Source organism: Trichoplusia ni, chromosome 4 (assembly GCF_003590095.1).
Source record: "Trichoplusia ni isolate ovarian cell line Hi5 chromosome 4, tn1, whole genome shotgun sequence".
In the NCBI taxonomy this organism is placed as follows: domain Eukaryota; kingdom Metazoa; phylum Arthropoda; class Insecta; order Lepidoptera; family Noctuidae; genus Trichoplusia; species Trichoplusia ni.
Genome location: NC_039481.1, coordinates 4,714,385 through 4,734,631, shown reverse-complemented (window position 1 = coordinate 4,734,631; position 20,247 = coordinate 4,714,385). Strand labels below are relative to the sequence as shown.

The 20,247-nt window shown below is 35.1% G+C and overlaps 1 protein-coding gene across 12 annotated transcripts; it reads right to left on the bottom strand.

Annotated features, from left to right (window-relative positions):
- Positions 1-296: 296 nt before the first annotated feature.
- On the bottom strand, positions 297-18,046 carry LOC113492637 (antichymotrypsin-2-like). Of its 12 annotated transcripts, XM_026870217.1 has the most exons (10): positions 17,941-18,046; positions 17,503-17,626; positions 14,813-14,913; positions 12,441-12,575; positions 11,835-12,041; positions 11,519-11,617; positions 10,628-10,768; positions 9,438-9,647; positions 9,064-9,208; positions 297-451 (listed from the first exon to the last, which is right to left on the bottom strand). In XM_026870217.1, the coding sequence occupies exons 3-10, from the start codon at positions 14,867-14,869 to the stop codon at positions 300-302; spliced, it is 1,146 nt and encodes a 381-aa protein (XP_026726018.1). In that variant the 5' UTR covers positions 14,870-14,913; positions 17,503-17,626; positions 17,941-18,046; the 3' UTR covers positions 297-299. The 12 variants fall into 12 exon arrangements, with proteins under 12 accessions (XP_026726018.1, XP_026726019.1, XP_026726009.1 ...); XM_026870218.1 differs by lacking the exons at positions 17,503-17,626; positions 17,941-18,046 and adding an exon at positions 16,632-16,696; XM_026870208.1 differs by lacking the exons at positions 17,503-17,626; positions 17,941-18,046 and adding an exon at positions 15,154-15,552.
- Between the last annotated feature and the right edge of the window lie 2,201 nt (positions 18,047-20,247).

Here is a 20,247-nt window from a genome sequence, read left to right as displayed (position 1 = left end):
AAGGAATTTAATCCTTTCGTCGCAGGGGGGTTCACACGCATTCATGTCACAAGCACAAAGATTATCAGATTCAAGACACAGACATTTAATTCGTGGATAACCAACATGCTTATCCTAGGCGAGGATCGAACCCGTGACATGTCGCGCTAAATGGGTTAGACGCGGTGGCCTTAAACTTATATGTATACTTACATAATTATTCTCTTACACTGCAAGAACAATACTTACTTTGGAAACCATCTAGCTAGAATAAGTACAAAACAAATAAATGGGAGATTGAGTTGTTTGATACATACATATTACCAATAATCTTCGTTACAGTCTCCTTTGTATGTAGCAATAATTATGGGCATGTGCATTTTCTTCCGAATGTGAGAGATCATAACCAAAATAGGTTGGTTGCAGATGAATTCAATGCCAAAGCTCTCCCTTAGCCGTAAAGCTTTCATCGCTGTAGAATAAAATTATTCGTTTTTAGAAGATCGGGTAAGTAAGAAATACATTAAATGGGGTTTAAACACGCTTATGTTTACGTGGATGACAAATAGGACCTGCTGCCTTAAAAAAGCCGAAAGCACATGAATGGCAATGTTATTACAATGCATGTGCCTAAACTAAACCGGGTAAAAATTTTAATATCCCTCGTTAAAGAATATTTCCCAGAAAATTTACGGCCGGTTTGGTAACCTCATCCTTTTTGAAGTCCAGTCTTACGAAGTAGACATTAGCATAATGTATTTTTTTTTCAGAATACTTTTTTGCTTTCTTAAAGAAAGTTGTTTATTTTCATGCACCAAAGTCATTATTTTAGTTACCCCTATTGAAACCGACACGCACGCGCGTGGGGTTACCAATGAATGATGCCGTCCTTACATACATAGGTATACCTTAGTCCTAAAGCTGATAGAGAATGTTCTTCGATTCTTCCTCAAATGTTATATTTATTTACGAGCTGAGACTACTACGAAAATAAACGAAAGAAGCAGAAAAGAGATTAATGAATCTCCGAATCATGATATTTCCGGAGCTCCTACAAAAATATCTAATTCATGAGCCAATAGTGACAACTGCATCTGGCTTGCTCTTCCAAATACGGCAGTTATTGGAGTTGATTGAATTTTTTCACCTCTAATATATAAACACAGACATAGAAGACGAGTGAGTTTGGGAGAATACAGCAGGAACTACTTATGGTGTTTGACATATTGGAAGGAGCAATAGATCCTCCCGCTTACAGGAGCGAAATTTTTGTGATGATGATAATCAACTCTATTGAAAGTCCGTGTGGACAGCTAACTTAGTGATAGATTTGTAGCAACTACAAGAAATAATTAGTGAATTAGGGGATATTACATCAATGTTAAAACTGAAGAAAAATGTTTGCTAGTCTTTATTGACGGCGACAACAGCATCAGAGAGGTTCTCAGTTTTACAGATCTGGTAAGAGTTGCAAGTTATGTTGTTGCACAAGTTCAGTGATAAAGGTAATAAAAAAAATATTTAACAAGAGTACAAATATATTATTTTAATGTTATTTTTCGATTGTTTTGATTCCAAAGTATGACGTCATGAAGGCAGTTGTTCGTTTGACGATGATGACTGCCATGAAAGGCTGGTTTGCACAGAAACGCTTTGGTCTTGGTTTGAAGGTACAGCTCGTTAAGGTACAAACAAACGCTGGAAGAAAATTTTGTGTTATATTGAGAAGAGGATAACGTGTTATAATGACAACTTGATGTTTGTACAAACTACGAGTAGGTAAATATTGATTACTGAATATTTGTCAAAATCTGCAATTACAATTAGATAATACACAAATAATTCAATACATGTCTAACAATATTTAAATTATAGTCAAAATTCAATATAAATTGTATTGCTAGAAAGCAAAATTGGTGGCTACGCCAAGGCAGTGGTGGTTTGGTTCATAATAAAAAAGAAGTCCTCAATGATAATACAATAAAAAACTTTTATTGAAAAGTTTAAGTATAAAAAAATACAAATCTGACTGTAATATTATTATTATGGGTCCGATTACTGGACTAAATAAATAAAAATCTTACAATCATGTATTTAACAATAGAATTATCATCGTATTTTAACTGTCAAAAAAACAACAAAAATAAAATAGACTGCATTTCAAAGTATCATCGTAGGGTTTCGTTCCATATGTAAAAACCCCTAAATATACGTATTGAATAAATTTATCTGCCGGTGATTAGTCGTGGATTCCTATTCATTTCTGTATAAAGCTATAAACTGAGGCACGTTGTCAACGATGACTGCTACCAAGAATGGACGATCAGCGGTGAAGTTTGGCACAGGTGCCACGTTGATCATAGCAGAAAAAGCCATGATGCCCATCGCTGTAAAAGAAAATACATTATTCAATCACAAACATAAAAATAAGACAGTTATTAATTTCAATTGACGAAAATAAAAACGTAAATACAACTAAGTAGTTTTCCACCATAGTCATCGTTTTAGATGATTTAGGGCAAACGTAGGGTAAGATAGTTAGATTCGTTTGAAACTGTTAAATTACTTACATTGGCAGTAACACGAAAAATATTTCTTTTTTTAAACAATAGACTGCAATCTAGTTATTACTTAAAATGGCGGATGCAGGTTAACTCAGGGAACGAACGTGTTCGGTTCAGATCGGATTCGGTTCGTGTTTCAGATTCCATTTTCAAATCCGACCACCTCAATATTTTTCCTTTAATGATTGTCAGTTGTTACTGTTGTTAGTGCTTTATTAAGATATAGTCATTTTCATGCTGAAATCAGCGAAATTCTGAAGGATATTGAAAAAGAGACAAAATTTAGACCACGGTTTTTATTATTACCTATTTTTTTTTGCTCTCATAGAATACATTCCTGTCAAAGTTCATATAATGAGTGAAATATTGCAGGCTGATTCAAACTTTTGGTGCTCTAAACAGTGCAATAAAATGAGGGATTTGCTTGACAAGAATCGTGACGAGGTAAGGTCGGTCAGCTTTGAAGATACGCGGCAGACGGGGAACTCGCAGAGACGTAGTAAAGTTTCTAACCCTTATGGCTATAACAAAGAAAAAATCTCAAACAGAATGCTGTATGTTTTAATCGGATGTATATTTTTGTTTGGCGGGGATTCCCCTACCCGAGGAAGTGAGTGACAAAAGGATTCCCTCAGGGGAGGAAGCGGGTAGTATCAGACTTTTACTGACTGAACCTGAACCGACGTACAACGTCTCCCGCATTCTGTCAGTGCATAGCAATTCATCATACACAGGACCACGACCCCTGTTACATCTTCCAAGGCTATTGATCACAAGACTAGACCAGGTTGTTGTGTGATCTATCAAATATTACTCGGTAGGATCCTATCTGAAATCACCAAGCGGCAGTCCTCTGGTGATCAATGCTTAAACCTTCCCTATACGAGAAGAGACTTTTGCCCAGAAGTGGGATACCTGTAGATATGTAGAGTCTGTAGTCTGGTATAATATCTTTGACATAAATTCTTTCTTTATTGAAATCTTGTGCGGACCGCGGCCCATGGATGGACACAACGACCTTTTTTACAAAACGAATACATAAGGCAATTCGTGCATCGTTATGGCAACTGTATAATGAATAATATACGTACTTTGTTCTATTTTTACCAAAAAGCAAACATATACTAAGCATAAGCGTACAAAACAAAAGCAAAGCGCTTAATTAAAGATTACTTTTCTAGGCAAATAATTCAGACATAGATGTCACCTTATTTAGTCCCTCATTGGTTTCGCAAAAGTAAAGAAAAAAGGCTAGGTACCATTGCTTTTTGCCTAGTAAATACAGTCTACTTAAATCACAGAAAAACATTTTTTTATTTATCAATTTCTTAGTACAAAATAAAATCGTTTGAATTATTTTAAAAGTTTTATTTGGTAATATAATATAAAAATTGTTATGTATTTATGCCTTTCTATACATTGCAAAAAACTGAGGGGTCCTGTTAACCAAAATGGCGACGAGGAAAGGCCGGTCAGCGGTAAAGCGAAATACCGGAGGCGGGTTAGGCAAAGCCGAACACGACTTAAACCGTAAGACTGCAAAATAAAGAGAGTAATTTTAGTAATGTTGTATATCCACAATACTAGAAAAAGGACGGTATATTACCTAATTATAGAATCGAAAACTATAACCCTTCACCACTGACGCTTTGTAAAAAACAACAGATCACATCAGATCGGTGGTCTGACAGAATAACGCGATACCAAAATGATTTTGAGTGTCACACCTTGACGTTCTCTGCACTACCCCTCCACAATTTACATTTGTATGAAGTAGTACTAATATTCTAGACTTATCAAAGTCCCAAGCAAAACTAAAGTCAAGCAATGATCACAAATAATACTTACTTAAATAAATCATCATTTCTGGTGGCTCATGCTTCATGCTTAGTGCAAGTTCTACAATTTTAGTATAACAATTTTTTTCGTAGCATTCTCAAAATAAAATTAAAGTAAGGGTGTTTAGTCCCAAAAGATATAAATGTATAAAACGTATTTAAATTGTGGATACGTTTAATTAAAAAAAAAACGATCTGATTAGCCAATCTCAAACGTAACTGTAACTTGCATTTCAATCGCACTAATTACATCGGCAACGAAACTCCTTAACTGATTCAAATGATAACCTTTTTTTCTATAGTAGCTTATTCTTAAAAGGCAAAAACGGATGTTATATTTATTTGAATACCTAAATCTGAAATAAAATCCATCAATCACCTTTAAACATTTATTTGATGATGAGGCATGAGGCTTTCTGTATTTATTGGTTTCTGTAAATTGCATAAAATTGTGGGTTCCTGTCAACTAAGATGGCGGCAAAGAAAGGCCGGTCAGCGGTAAAGCGGGGTACGGGAGCCACGTTCAGCATAGCCGAACACATCATGATGCCCATGGCTGCAACACAATGAAATACAATTTTACTAAGAGGGTTTTCTGTCTACAATAATTAAACAATATTAAAAATTTGTATTACGAATGTTTCAGCCAATCCGACAACCAAAAATCAGAACATCACAATATCCTTTCAATTCCCTTCCCCTTTTCCGAGATACTGACTGATATATTGTATTTTTATACTAATTCGATTAGCCCACCCAGAAACACCTCCACCACGTATAATAAATTAAATCTTTTCAAAGGACAATGGGCATCCTGGCCCATTAGCGGCCATTAATAAAACTAGTGTCATTTGAAAGGTGAATGCTTTTAAAACAAATATTGTTCAAGCAGTACGATTAAATATCATTTCAGAAAAAAAGTTAGACCAATGAGCGATGAGTGCGACACAACACTTGAGTTGGTGACTTGTGCTTGTTTTACTGGACTTTCGAATTACTAAATAGCAAGACTAGTTAGTCTTGTGGTAACTATGGCTGATAACCGTCAAATGTGTGTTTTGTGTAATCGATCTGTGATAAACAGGAGAAGATGCGAGATAACACACGCTCACTCATAATTGTTGAAGACGATTAAAGTCGTTAATATGGCATAATATCATAACACGTAGAACCGACTTAAATAATTTGATTTAATATAAAAAAAAACTGCATAAATAAAATGAATAAAAAATTGCAGTTTTTTTTATTATAATTGCATAAGTTGAAAAAATGCTATGCGATAGCTTTACCGCGGCTGTCTCCGAGTGCTACACGTCTTTTTTTGTTTTAATAAATCTTTAATAAAACTTATTTAACAAACATTTACTTTTATTTAAGTTAACATTATCTTAATTTATGATAACGAGATTTTTATCCGAGGAACTTACAGAAACAGTATTTTGATGTCTTATTGTATACATCATTGGCTACTAGAAAATAAATAGTACAGATGTGGCCGCCGATGGGACAAGCTCCATACAATTTTGCCCATTGTCCTTTGTAATAATTTTTCACCGATCCACACCAGAGCGAACATCAATGTTTATTTATGAATTACAACGGCATTTCTCTATCCACATACATATTAATCTATACTAATATATAAAGCTGAAGAGTTTGGTTGTTTGAACGCGCTAATCTCAGGAACTACTGGTTCAAATTATTTTTGTGTTGAATAGACCATTCATCGAGGAAGGTTTTAGGCTATATACCATCACGCTGCGACTAATAGGAGCGAAGATACAATGGGAAATATGGAAAAAACAGGGCAGGTATAAATAGTAACTTATATCTTCTAACCACGCGGACGACGTCGCGGGCAACAGCTAGTAGAACAATAAAATCTGTCGAATGATTAATAATAATTATAAAACAAAACAAATAGGAATGACTACAATACATACTTACACAAAAAACGTTACATTTTGTTTTTACGTTTACGTTACAGCTTTAATGGGTTTAAATGTTGCATTGAAGGTCAGTGTGAACTCCTTTATTATTTTTTTATACTAGATGAAAATGAACTTGAGAATTTCTGTAGCTCTCCAGAGTGCGAGAGCCTGAAGCTGCTGGCGTCACTCCGTAAATCCAGAATGCGGGTCAGGATAGTCAAGACCAAATAGAGAAAGACAAATACAAGAAGAAAAATAAAATTTTAACACATAGGTACTTTACACCTCGTAGATTTAACTGCTAATTAGGTGAATTCTATTAAAACTAGTGGGTAGCAAAGGAACCCTGGTAGAGGGTTAGAATAGACAAAAAAAAGATGTGGATTACTTAGATAAAGGCCTGTGCCTAAAATTTCACCACAGTTCTCCGCAATGGTAGCACTTAACACTAATACCTCAAATAATGGTAGAGAATTGAGTTGCGACTTTTAGAATACCGTAGTGAAGTTAAAGATGTATAGTCTGTACTCGAGTTTCAACAATAATAAAATTGCCAACACCGAAAATTCTAATAAGAAGATAGCATAGACAAAAAATTAACAGAAGTGAATTAACTTACGCTTAGGAACTATATCTGTTATCTGTGGATAGAATGTGTCTTGATAAGTTCACACGGAGATACATAATATTATGTCATCCATTGCATGTTACAGTACTTATAAGAGCAGTATATGTAGTATTCATAGAGAAACTTAAAAGATGTTAGTTTTATTATAACTCAGTATTGGGACTTGACAAATATAAAATTAGTGGCTGTAAAGAGCATTTTCTTAGTTTACTAGTAGTTACTTTTAATTTCTTAGGTACCTATTTATCAGAACATTGATGTTCAGAATGGAAAATGATCAAAAAATATCTGTATCGATTCCAGTTTTCTTTTAGTATAAGACTATTTAATACGTACCAGGAATAAATATATATTTATATAAAGGTGTAAATTATTTTCAAATAATATATTGAGTATACTTACTGAACCTTAAAAAATCTTGAAAAATTATAATTAAACTCTAAAAAAGAACAATATAATTGATCAGTTTCAAAAAAACGAATAATAATTTGCATTTATGAGCAACATTATTTTGGCAATTTTAAATATTAATTCGATTTGATCTTTAAGAGTTTTAGAATCTACTGGTGTGAACTTTTAACGGTTGGGTTGATAATTATTTTTGGGGAAAAATATTAGTTGTGCATAAACTTATGTCGCAATATCGTCTTACGAGTACTTAGGCGGTTTCCTAAATGGTATGATAAAAAACAAAATAAAATGTTAAACATTTAATATAATCTAAACATAAATTCATGTAACAATTTTACAAGTTTTTTATAATATTTGGATACACAGTGTTAAGTTTAAACGAGTCGGTTATTAAATTAATATTTTAGGCGGTTGTAATGTTGTTCGTTCTAAATAGTGTAAGATACCAATTCCCTGAAATCAAAAGGCACATAAACAATTGGTATCAAGAGTGATTGACAAAAAAAAAACGCGTTTATTAATTAACACCGTGTACTTGGTAGCGTTAGTGCGTTATAAATCTGAGATGCTGTCTATAAGATCTGAATTTAAAATGTTCCTCAGGTAACTCGTAAATCTCTATAATCTATTGTTAGTACAACATCAGGATTTGTGAGATTTGTGCGACAATATCATTAAATTACTAATTAACTCATTCGTGTGTTCCGAGTACGCGTAGTTTAGTTAGCGGCGCGGTAGACGCCGACGAAGAGGTGTGCGCGGTCTTGGCCGGCGAGCGCGAACAGGAAGGGCCGGTCCGCAAGGAAGCGCGGCGCGGGCGGCCGGGCGCAGCGCATCATGATCACCATGCCTGCACCACATACACGAGTCACCACTTGTATCAGAGTTCGTCGCGGGGCGGGGACGCGGCCGGCCGGTAGCGCGCCGCGGCCAGGGGCACGCCCGCCGCCGACACCAGCCACAGCGCGGCGCGGTCCGCGCTGAACTGCGCCGGGACCGAGCGGCAGCGCCGCGTCGCCATGGCTGCACGTACACACACCACCACGAGGTCAGACGGGACAACAACACAACATATACAGAACCACAACTATTATGTACACTACATACCGAACCTCGACACACCTTCCAAAATTAAAACCTATAGTTTTACCTACCTGTTTTAACAGTTAAGAATAAAAAAAGCTTTGGCAAAAAGACAACAATAGCTAATGCTGGCAGACATCGAAGATAAGACAAGAGACATTGCTCATGCACCCACACATTAATTAGAACTTTCAAACCACAAAATAGGTTAAGTACATTGTTAGTATTATTGCCTATTAAAGTTACTTTTATATAAACCTTCTTTATAGCCGCTTTTATTAATGGTTTCATTTATTTATTACTGAGTGTTTTTACGACCTCATTATAAATAAATTAAAAAATCAACATTGGTATCAGTTGTAATCAGTTCCATAAAATAAATAAAAACTTTAAAACTGCAGATAAACGTGCCAGGTATGTACTTGGAGCATTACCAGTGAATGTGGAAAGGTTTTTATCGTCCGTTATCGCCAATTAGCAATATCACTGACCAATGTCAAGTGTTTTATCTATGAATTCTGTACACGTATTTTCGACAGCTGCGGGCACTCGGCTGCTATTTGTAGAATGTTAGTCCGTTATTTCCCCACAAAATAATAAAATAAGGTGTCATGTGTTATCAGTCTTACCTGTGGCGGCGGCTGCCTCCGCGCCCTCTTCGTTGACCTCAATGAACGCCTTCTGAACAGCCTTCGACACGTATAACTCTTCGTTCGTATTTAACATCTTGGTTATTCCTGAGCCACCACGGTTAAAGATAGCTTGTATACCGAGCTGTAAAAAGTTTGCATATCATTATGTAGACTATCAATTGTAATGCAAGGACGTGTGACGTCATCATTGAGGCACAAGAGACTAGAGCCAGACAAGTAACAATGAAACATTAGCGTTCGGCCTTCACTTCTTATTAAACGGTGGCATCGCAAAAAATGGACAATTCGCTCACGTACCTATGATGTCAGGTGTGACAAATAACATGCACAATATTAAAATGGATACTAACCTTACGCAGAACTACTCCCAAATCGATTTCAGTCTCGATTTTGAACTTAGGGAGGGTAACTTGTACTTTAGTGCTGTACATATTGTCGTACTCGGCCATCAGATCATAGCCGCCGGCTAGTTTAGCCAGCACATCCTCGAGACCCTCGATATCGTGAGGCAGCACAATGAGCATACTGGCTTCATCACCCACGTATGGGATCTCCAAAAGCTGGAAAAATCATTAAGTATAATATTAGTATCATGTGTATATGTTTCTTTTTTTTTTTTAATGAGACTACTTTTACGGATTTTATCGCTGTTAAATTTTATATTTTAGTTCCCGAAGTTTCTACACCTTTGCAGGTATCATGGTCACGGGCAGACCTTTTCCTTTATCTACTGCCAGACATTTCTTTAAAAAATTTACAGTACTTTTGTACCTATATTTGTTATTATTGTTTGTGGTGTGTCCATAAATAAATAACATTTATAGAACGACAAAACTACCTTATGTGTATAGTGCAAAATGGAGAACCCCGCGTTATGCCAAACATGTATGACTCAAAACAAAAATTTTCATCAACCCGAACTACAAACAACCGAGTCATTTTTAATTGGTTGCAATGATAACGGAACATGTTTTCAATATTAGCGATGACTGTTTTCGTAAATACCGGGAACGAATGAACAAAAATAGATATTCTAGAACATGTGGGTAACAAAACACAACTTTTTGTATCTTTCAGAACAATTCTTGAACAAATCACTTGCCTCATGCTAAAACATAGCATGAGGAGAGTGATTTTAAACATGCGGGTGTACGTTAAAACTACTACGTAAAAACTAAAAACGGTTAAATAGCATACTTACACTTCTCAACTAATATATCTTTAGTAGATAGTAGATTATTAGATAGTACATGCCCTAAATATAAAGTCATTAGTAACTTAAAACTATATTAAATACTCATTATACTCAATAGGTATTAAAAAAACGTAAACAATCTGTGTTTCAGAGGTGTATTTAATTTGGTGCTTTTTATGTTGGGTTTTTAGTTGCGGTTTATTTTCAAACTATGTTTTTTGGACAAAAACACACCAAGATCGTTTACCATCTCTTAAAGCACCTAAACAAATTAATTTTATACTTAAGTCATCTCATAATCAGAGACTTAATTACAACGCTGCGAATTAAAGATATTGTTTTTACCTGAGCTTTAAGTTCCTCGCTGTCACCATACCGGTAATCATCCTCCTTGTACATCATCGGCACATCGACGGTTGAGTTCGATGTGATGTGGAACGGTAAGTTCCTTGTGTGGATAGGGTCGAACTGTTTCTTCCATGTACCCTAGAAATATTCAACGTTTTATACGCCTTACAGTAACATGCAAGCAAGATACTCAATGGATATCCGAGTGGTTGAGGTACCCACGCCAAACCCACAGTTCGCGTCGTACCGCGGTTTCCATCCGCGTAGGAAGAGCATTTGATACACGTATGCTTGTTCTGAGTTTAGGTGCACTTGATTTGTATGTTTGTGAAACCCCCCGATACAAAGATAAATTATTTTGCTGCGGGTGTCATTTTTTTCAATAATAAAGATAAAATACTTTAGATAAGTGAATCTAGACTAGTCTATTCCATTTGATAATATCAAAGACGTTCAGTTAGTATGACATTTTACTATGCGTCTGCTTACATCGATCTTGCATACGGCTATCTAGATGCAACACAGTAGGAATAATCTTGAAATTTTAAAATTCTTAAGTGTTTAATCATGTATGCTTGTTGCTTAGATAACGGTTGAAGTAGTCATATCGATTTCCAGACAAAGATTACAAAATCATTAGTTATTTTAAGACATTTGGTCGTAAGTGGTGTTCACTCAGATATAATTAATTGTATTTTCGTAAATATTCTTGGCCTCGGTACTAGGCGACTTAAAAAATTTAAGCCTCGCAAGAGATAAGACATGTTATACTCAGCTGACTTTCAACTTTCGCTAGTCTAAGAGACATGAAAAAGAACTAAAACATTTTTTCGGTTTTGTGATGATATTGTAGAGGTGAATGTTGCTGAATGAAACGGGAAGACTTACCTTAAAATAGAGAGCGTTTACGAGGACAATGCGCGTACTGATATCAAGACTGTCTGCGGATAGGAGATCTTTAATCCTGTTATTGGTCTTGCCTTCAACCTAAAATGGAAGAATTCATATGAATATAATTACATTCCATCTTTAGCGAAAGCACCTCAGAAGAAAACAAAAAAAACTTGGCGCTCTATTTGTCAATTTCATTGTATTACATTTTTTAACTCTTTACTTGGTTGTATTAGAGTAATCTAAATGGATTCTGTAATTAATCGTGTGATTGTCGATGATATATATTAGTTGGTAACAAATAATTAAATACCCATTTATTGATGGTGTCGGCCGCAGCTGCACCATTACTGAAGTCGAGTTTTTCGATACCTGCGTCGAATACTTTGATAGCGTCATTTTTTATCTCTTCTTGAAGATCGTATGCGCCTTCTGGTAAATACACCTTGTTCGCCACATTGAATGTAACACCACTTATAGACTTCAACTTGGTAGACGCTTCCAAGAACGAGGAACGAATCTGAAATGCATCATGTCATTGTTTGAAAGTGGAACAGGTAAATTAAAATTCTTCTGATTCATAAAGGATACTAGAAAGTTATTGGAATTGCATTACGTAATAATCTGAGTAATTAATTTTATCGAAGCTTATCTTAATACCACACATTAAAATTGCATCTATACGATCGGAATATATTTTAAATCCCGTAAGTGCATTTTATTTTAAGATAAAAACATTTCGTGGAATCGAAATATTCATATTGAATAAAAAAACAACAAGGTCACAAAGTTCACAAAGAAACAAGGAAATTTAAATGTTTTAATTCTTTTTTACTGTGGGAACTTTGCATTAGACTGAATTGCTTGTAAGAAATACAATTGCGTGGTTTATTCGTAAATTATATAGGTAGGTACTTACAGAGTCATCGTCGGGAAATCCAAGTGATGTTAATAATTCTTCATGGGCCCTGTCAGTAGTTCCCAGGGCGAGGAGGGCCAGCAAATACTCAGCGGACAGCGGAGAAGAAACAACGCTCTTGCCTTTCTCCAATTCCTAAAACATTTATTTATCGAAAATACTTTTAAAATATTTGGTTACCAGACGGAGTCCTACCACCATTTCTGGAACTGCTACCATTGCAACCGTTTTTAAAATAGTGGTGGGCTAACCAGCGTTGGCAAATCGATTGCAAAAGTAATCATAACAAATAGTTTTTTATTCAAATACACTTATAAATAGTAAAGAATGTGGTGTCGGCTCATTCCAAAAATAAAATGTTTGGAGAAGTGTTAGCAGTAAAATCGATTGCTCATATTTCAATGTAATATTAATCTTGTTTTTGATTTATAAAAAAAAAATACAGAATAAATCTAGCTTTGGTGTTTTTGATATATTTATTACGTGTTTATAACACTATTTAGGGTAAGTATTATTATGAGCAATATAATGATGATTTGACTGTGAATAGCCCGGTCTGGCCAGACTGTTTTTTAGTAATTTAAAAATAAACCGAACATCCGTAGCTGATCACAAAAATAGTATGCCGTAATAGAGAAAAATATTGTACAAGTAGGTACTCATATAGTACCATGGATGATTAAAAAAAGAAACTTGTGTTTCTTTCTTCTATATTGTTTTTGCCTTCTCGTCTAGAATATGTTTATTTTATAAGAATCTATTTCGTACTTATGACTTAAACTGGAATACTTATATTTCTTTGCATTTAAAATAAGATTAAACGCAGAAAACAAATGGAAATTATGTTGAGCGTACTATTCGATTTGATTGTGCAGATATTTTCAATTCTTTCTTCACGTTTAGTGTAAATGTGGCTATAAATAACAGATTATATATTTTTTTAATCATGCTAGCGATAGATAGAGATTATTATAGTTTTAATAACTGATTACTCATTCGTATTTATCGGGATTACCCGACTGGTTTCGGATCCAACCGGAATACGTAATCATGAGCTGGGCATGAGTGATAACGGCGCTATTAAACAAATAATTATGAATCAGCCTAACGAAAGTTTCTATAATAATATTCTAGTGACGATTCTTACACGTATACCAAAGGCATGACAGTGATTGACCCCTGAGGTGATAGCACAATAAGTCGTTTAAGCGTCCTTGATGACGATTCATCGCCTAAATTGATTTCTAACGAAAACGAGCAAAAGATAAGAAGATAATTGAAAAATTATACGAAACAATACAAGTACCTTAGTGAAATTATGTAAATGGAATCATGTAGCAAATGTTTTTTTCGCAACATCCATATAGCCAGTGTCACTTGCAGTGATGTAAAATTTATAAGGATATCCCATATATTGTGAAATGCGTTAACTTATTGCCGATTTTAGGAAGTATGAAACATAAAACTTTTCCAAGAATTTATTGTTAGAAAAAAAGCTAAGGAGAATACATATAGGAGAATAGTGTCATTTTAATCATAGTTCCATTCATTCATCTGCCATTGTAAATAGCGGAATCTTAGGCTCGTGCATTAGAAGTACGAAACGAACGGATTTTAGTGCAAAAAGTGCACATTTTATAAACAACCTCTGAAATATATATAGATGACTAGAATGCCAGAAACTTCAAAACTTTTCTCCATACCTCAGAGGCCAGAGGATTGCAAATAAAAAAAGCAATTGCCTTATAACATTATACAAGTCCCAAACAAAACTATATCAAACAATGCCATTTAAAATAATATGAATTGCACTGATTATCTGAGTACTAGCTTCCAAGGTCAGGTCAGAACTAATGGTTAAAGGTGAGCCAACATTTTTTTATGTGGCCACCCACCCTCATAGAATTATTTTACAGTGTTAAACCACAATGGATTGAAGGTCATATCTCTTTACAACAGTAATTGATTTATTATGTTTCTTTCAATTGTTAAACGGTAATTTTGCCTTGCAAAACTTTTTTGTAAAACTTGGAATTATTACAATTGTGAGGATAAAAAGATCTCAGATAATCTTTTGTTATAAATTTAATATAATAGTTGAAATACTTTGGGTCACAAAGAAGTGTTGTGCTTTTTATAATGTATTTCTTGTTTTATGTATTGTTTTGCTTAAACACAAACTCAATTTAAGTACAAATTAATAAAAAAATATTTAGAGAGAAAATTGTAAATTTCTTTTCTTTAAAAGCATAAAGTTTTGATAAAAAAAACTTAACCATTAATTTATTTACATGAAATTTTAAATAATTAAAAGTTCAGAAACAGGTAATAGCAGTTATAATTATACAATATAAATATAAGTGGGTACTTACCACACAGAATTTGGATGAAAAATGGGCAATAGCAGAAGAAAACGCCTTTGAATCCATGTTTGTAATGTTACTGTTAGTTTCTGATGTAGCAAAAAGGAGAACTAAAACAACAAGAATCTGTTAATGCACAGTTTTGTTGACGACAACCAGGCCGAAACACAACGCAGACGACTATGACCTCACCGGCCGGCGTCGCGCGCCTCGGCGGCCCACAACACCTATCGCCGCGCATGAATCACGAAAATAGGAGGGGGATACCACCGTTCAAGGTTATTCAAATATTTCTTATACTGAATTCCAAGCATCGCCATTTATTTTAATAGAAAAATAAACCAACTCACGTATTGTACATAGAATCCACATTGAAGGCATAAAACGATCAATAACTAAAATACGTTGTTCATCGATTTTACATTTCATAAATTCCTTCAGTTGATAACAGTCGCCCAATCGTAGTTTGCACTTTTACATTTATCTTATCAATAAATTTTTGAAGTACTTAAATCACTACTGATAATTAATGACGGATGTATACGTAAAAAATATTGATGGAATATCGACAACAGTGTATACAGGTCGCAAATACGTTACGATTTCGACACGCTCGCACCACGAATAAATAAAGTAAAAAACAAGAAAATATAGGTACTACATCAAAAACTGTACCAAATCTCTTTATCTATATTTATAAATGGAAATACAAAATGTGTTCAATTCTATGTAAACAAATACGTATGACGGGATAAACAGATAAATGTCAAAATCCTCTGAACCGAGCGCTCAATGTCACTTGTGTCAAATGTCAGTGTCCTGAGCGTCAAATTAGTTTTATTTTAATATATGGTAACATTTTGTAAGTAAATTCTCAAATTGCAAGCAACGGACCTAGTATTTACGTACATTTTTACTTTATTAAACTATATTATAATTCTGCGTAAAACATCGTATAGTTCAGTAAATATTCAAAGTTTGCGATCAGGTTAAAAGCATCTGTTCAAAACTATTCGTGAAATCAAGGGCATTTATATCGTTAGGTCCCCATGATATTTTAGTGTACAGAATAGTTGTGTAACTGCTGAGTGCAAAATCGGCATGTTTCTTCGAAAAATACTTTATCCACACCATGAGTTATTTTAGTTAAATAGAAAAATGTACCGGTTTCTTTTAGCGTGTTTTAACTGAAACGATTTAACTGTTTTGAAACAATTCTGTCATATCAATGTAAACATTTACAGTGGTTTGCTTTTTGCTGAGTGGAAGAACCAAGATTTAGGACCTCTTTGGCATATTAACTCATTTTTGTATATAGTGTTGGTTGAGTCCTTTCAGCTAAACTACGTCTTATTCAACTTCATTTACTTATCTAATCATTCAGGATTTTTGTACCTATAATATAAAGCCAATAAATAATAAAGGACTTGGAGGTGAAACCATTGACCCGCCTTTTCAAGCCAATTTTGGGTTTCGGTATTGTACCTACTATATTATTCTGTTTTATGAAGCCAGTTTAGCCAGTGTCTTTCTGACCTACGCTACGTTGGATACATTAACTAAACGATTGGCAAAATCAACATTTTTCGTTCCTTTATACCCGCTTTCTATTTTCTTAATGGTACCCACCTATAGGATAAACCACTCTTAACTGCTAGATTATTCTTACAATTAAACTATTCTTCTACATCTTCTAGCGGTGCATCTCAATCTAGCGCAGGTTAGCGTTCGATTAGTTGAACGATGTACTTAGGAAATTATTTTTAATTCCCATTTATAAATTATATATTGATACATAGTGTATTAAATAATTAAGTTACAAACTTACAACGTGTGAGCTGATCTAAGCAGGTTTTGGCTTCGGGTTGATCTTACGGAGATGATCGATGAACGCTGATAACATAAATGGACCAGCTACGGACCCAATTGTATTGAAGTAATCGCTGAAATTGATGAACTTAAATAGGTATAAAAAACAATTTATACCTTTTTAAGTTCATCAATAAAACATGAAACCTGCTTGTGAAATAAGATTCTAACTGCCTGTTAATATATTTGAAAGAATTCAATTTGTCAAAAGTTAAGAAAAGGAAATTCTCTTCTGTTGTAAGTAAAGTAATTTAAGCACCAAACACTTTTTTTAAGATGTGACCAAAAACAAATCTGGATCAAAATTTGTAGTAAAACATGATAAATCCCCGGAAAGTTGGAAATACATCAGTACTAAGCAATGGGCTTAGATATGCGTCGGGGTCGTGTATCCCGCGGCCCCCGCGCGGGCAGTACGGGTGCCGCTCGCAGAAGCAATCGTGCCGGATAATGCCGCCGGCTGACTGCCGCCCCGGACCCGTACCAGCCAACCCGTGCTGTCCCAAACACCCCCCGCCACCAGGAAGCTTCAGGAAATATAGAAATATTGTATTTTTCTTTTGTTTTCCACTCATGCTGATACAAGCGTTTAGTTCTTTAGGGCATAAAACGCCATCAAAGACAGAATGTCGGGATTATGAATATATGCGTAGACGAACGAAGCGATTCCCGTGGAGATGTGGAAGAGAATCTTTATTTCATAATGAGCGTGTAAACTACCTGCCAGGCGAATGTGAACCTCCACCTCTAGAATGTGATTGATCGGTATGTGTTGTCAAAATTTCTTAGCAAAAATATTAACTTTTTCTAAATATAAGAAATAAAGTGACCTGCACATAAAGATATCTGGTTTCATTTGAGAATTGCGATTGTGATACAATTTAAGGTCCACTCCATGTTCCTCCGCATGAGTGAAAGTATGCCTTCACAGTGCCCTCGAAATTTAATCTGAATCTGTATCAAAAAATTCAAATTGTACTTTGTTATGAAACAAAACCCTTTTTGTGTGTGTATGTATATGCAACGTGGCGCTACATTGGTGACATGAATTTGACAAACTGTTAGGTTTAGTAGCATATTAGTCATATATTAATCCTATGGATATGAGTCATGATAGGTTTCAATAATTTGCAATTCATGGTATTAATTTGTTGAATGTTGATATGGAACTGTAGGTATATAAATATATGTGTGTTAATTTAATGTCATCATTGTAGCGCCACGGTGTATAAATTGCCACATCATTCCAGTTTCTATAAATCACTTACCTACAGTGGGTGGTTTTCCTCGAGGAAAAGAAACATTAGTCATTGGTACACCAACTTTTACTTTCCCTACATTTAGGTATACCATCAATACTAACCAATTTTGACATCATTTCATTGCACGACCATAGTGATTAATACAATACTTTGTTCGACTTCGAGACGTCCTGCGGGGGAAGGGGATAGATATAGATAGCTCTCTTATATGTCTTTTTTTTATTTGGATACAAAATATGGAACTAATGGAATACCAACCAAACGAGTCGCACTTAAAGTTGCAAACAACTACAAAACAGTTAAGCACTAAGTTTTATGTTTTTTTTGTGTCCCAAGTCGAGCTTCAAATATCGTGTCCCCAACGCGGATTAAAAAAACAAGCCTTGCAAGTAGTTGCAAACAAGCCGTCAAGAGTCCCGATTGATTTGCTATGCGACTGACACCAAATGCGGAAACGTTGCGCGGTGATTTAAATTTGGTCAGTCTATCGCTACTCCTACTAACCAAATATCCTGCAAGGAAATGGGTGTCTATGAAGCTTCCCCGCCTAATCAAAAACCTAAAGTTGTTGCAATTGTTGTTTTTAACCCCCGAGCATAAAGGGTGCTATAAGCTTGATATGTCTGTCTGTCTATGGCATCATAGGCTCTCCTACCAGATTGAACGATTTCTATTTAGTTTGTTTTGTATTTAAGGTGGGTTTAGTGCGAGTTTTCTTAAACATGTTTTAATAAAAGTCGATCGAGCCGTTTAAAAGTATACCCAAATGCCTGCAAAGGAAATTGAACTGAAATAGAATACTGACTACAGTGATAACCTATCAAGTGAGTTCTTAGCTTAAAAAATTGGTGGTCGATTAAAGACGCGGGTTTTTTATTCGTAATTGTTGCAATTGCGGAAGCTATGTAGTGTGCCCTTTTGCGTATAAAGCTGCAACAATCTTATTAAAAAAAAAATCACCCCGCTCTCGATATTATAACCTGCAACGTCATTTCAACTATAAATATAGATAGATATAGAACAAGAGCAGCCTTTTTTACAGTAGATTGTACTCTAGTGTATACGTAAGGGGCTTACTAGATCAATAGTACGTTACATTGTACGGTGCGCCAGAAACAACGGCCGTTTATCAAACTGACACCATTAACTGTGATAGCGGGATGCGTTTGGAGCTATACTATGTACAGCTAAGTATACCATGTACATTACGATGTTGTATCTAAGAGTCAGGTTATTTTTACATTATCTAGTCTTTCCCCAAATACGTAGAAGTCGACTTCCAGTCTAACTGGAAGTAGCTAAGTACTAGTGTATCACAAGGAGCGCTTGCCTTTCTGACCTCTTTAACCCAGTTACCCAGGGCAACACGATACCCCTTAGTAAGACTAATTGTCAGTCTTTCTCGCTTCTAACTACCCGTAATGACGGTCAAAGATGTATAAATAACAGCCAGGATCAACAATTTTACCTGCCTTCCAAAACAAGGACGAACTAGCGACAAATGGTTACTCCAAAAACCGACCATATCAAGCGAAGGTTAACCTGTGATCGATAAAATAAAATAAATCGAACGACATGTACTTCGATTGCGTATCAAGAAATTCGATCGTCTTAGCTTCAGATCTTCATCAAGTATTAACGAGTAGGTATGTATCTTCGACTCTGTAGGTAAGTAGATAGGTAGGTCGATTATTTTTTTATTATTTTAGAAGCGGCAAACGAAACAGCGGAATCACCGTCACCCGTGGAGAAACAGTAACACCAGAGGAATCGCTGATTCAGAATTATCCAGTTTCAAATAATGGCGCTGTTAATGGCAAAGAGTTGGTTAGCATTTATGTGAAATCGACTGTAGCTCTAGCTAAAGGTTGAGTCCTCAAATGTGAAGGGCGAATTTTTGCCTTCCTTGGCAATATGCCAAGCCACCACTGGATGTTTAACACAATGCCTCGCTCCATTTTATCTCATAGAATGTTTCATACTGATTTTCTGATTATATATATATGAATTTGTATAATCATATTGATGGTGAATGTCAAATTCAATAAAAATTAAGATGCAGGAGCGAACTCTGAAGTCTGGTTGTTTACTGTTTAAAACAAACTTCCGAGGGGAACGTCAACATACATGCATTTACATGCAACGTATATTTTCATTTGGAAAAAAATATACACATTGTTCATAAAAAAGGCGAACACTGAATAAATAACATGTATAACAAACAATTTGTAAAGTAGACCCTACATTATATATTATTGTTTATGGTTTATTATATGGATGGCAGCCAACTTATTCAGCTAACTTTTGCTACGA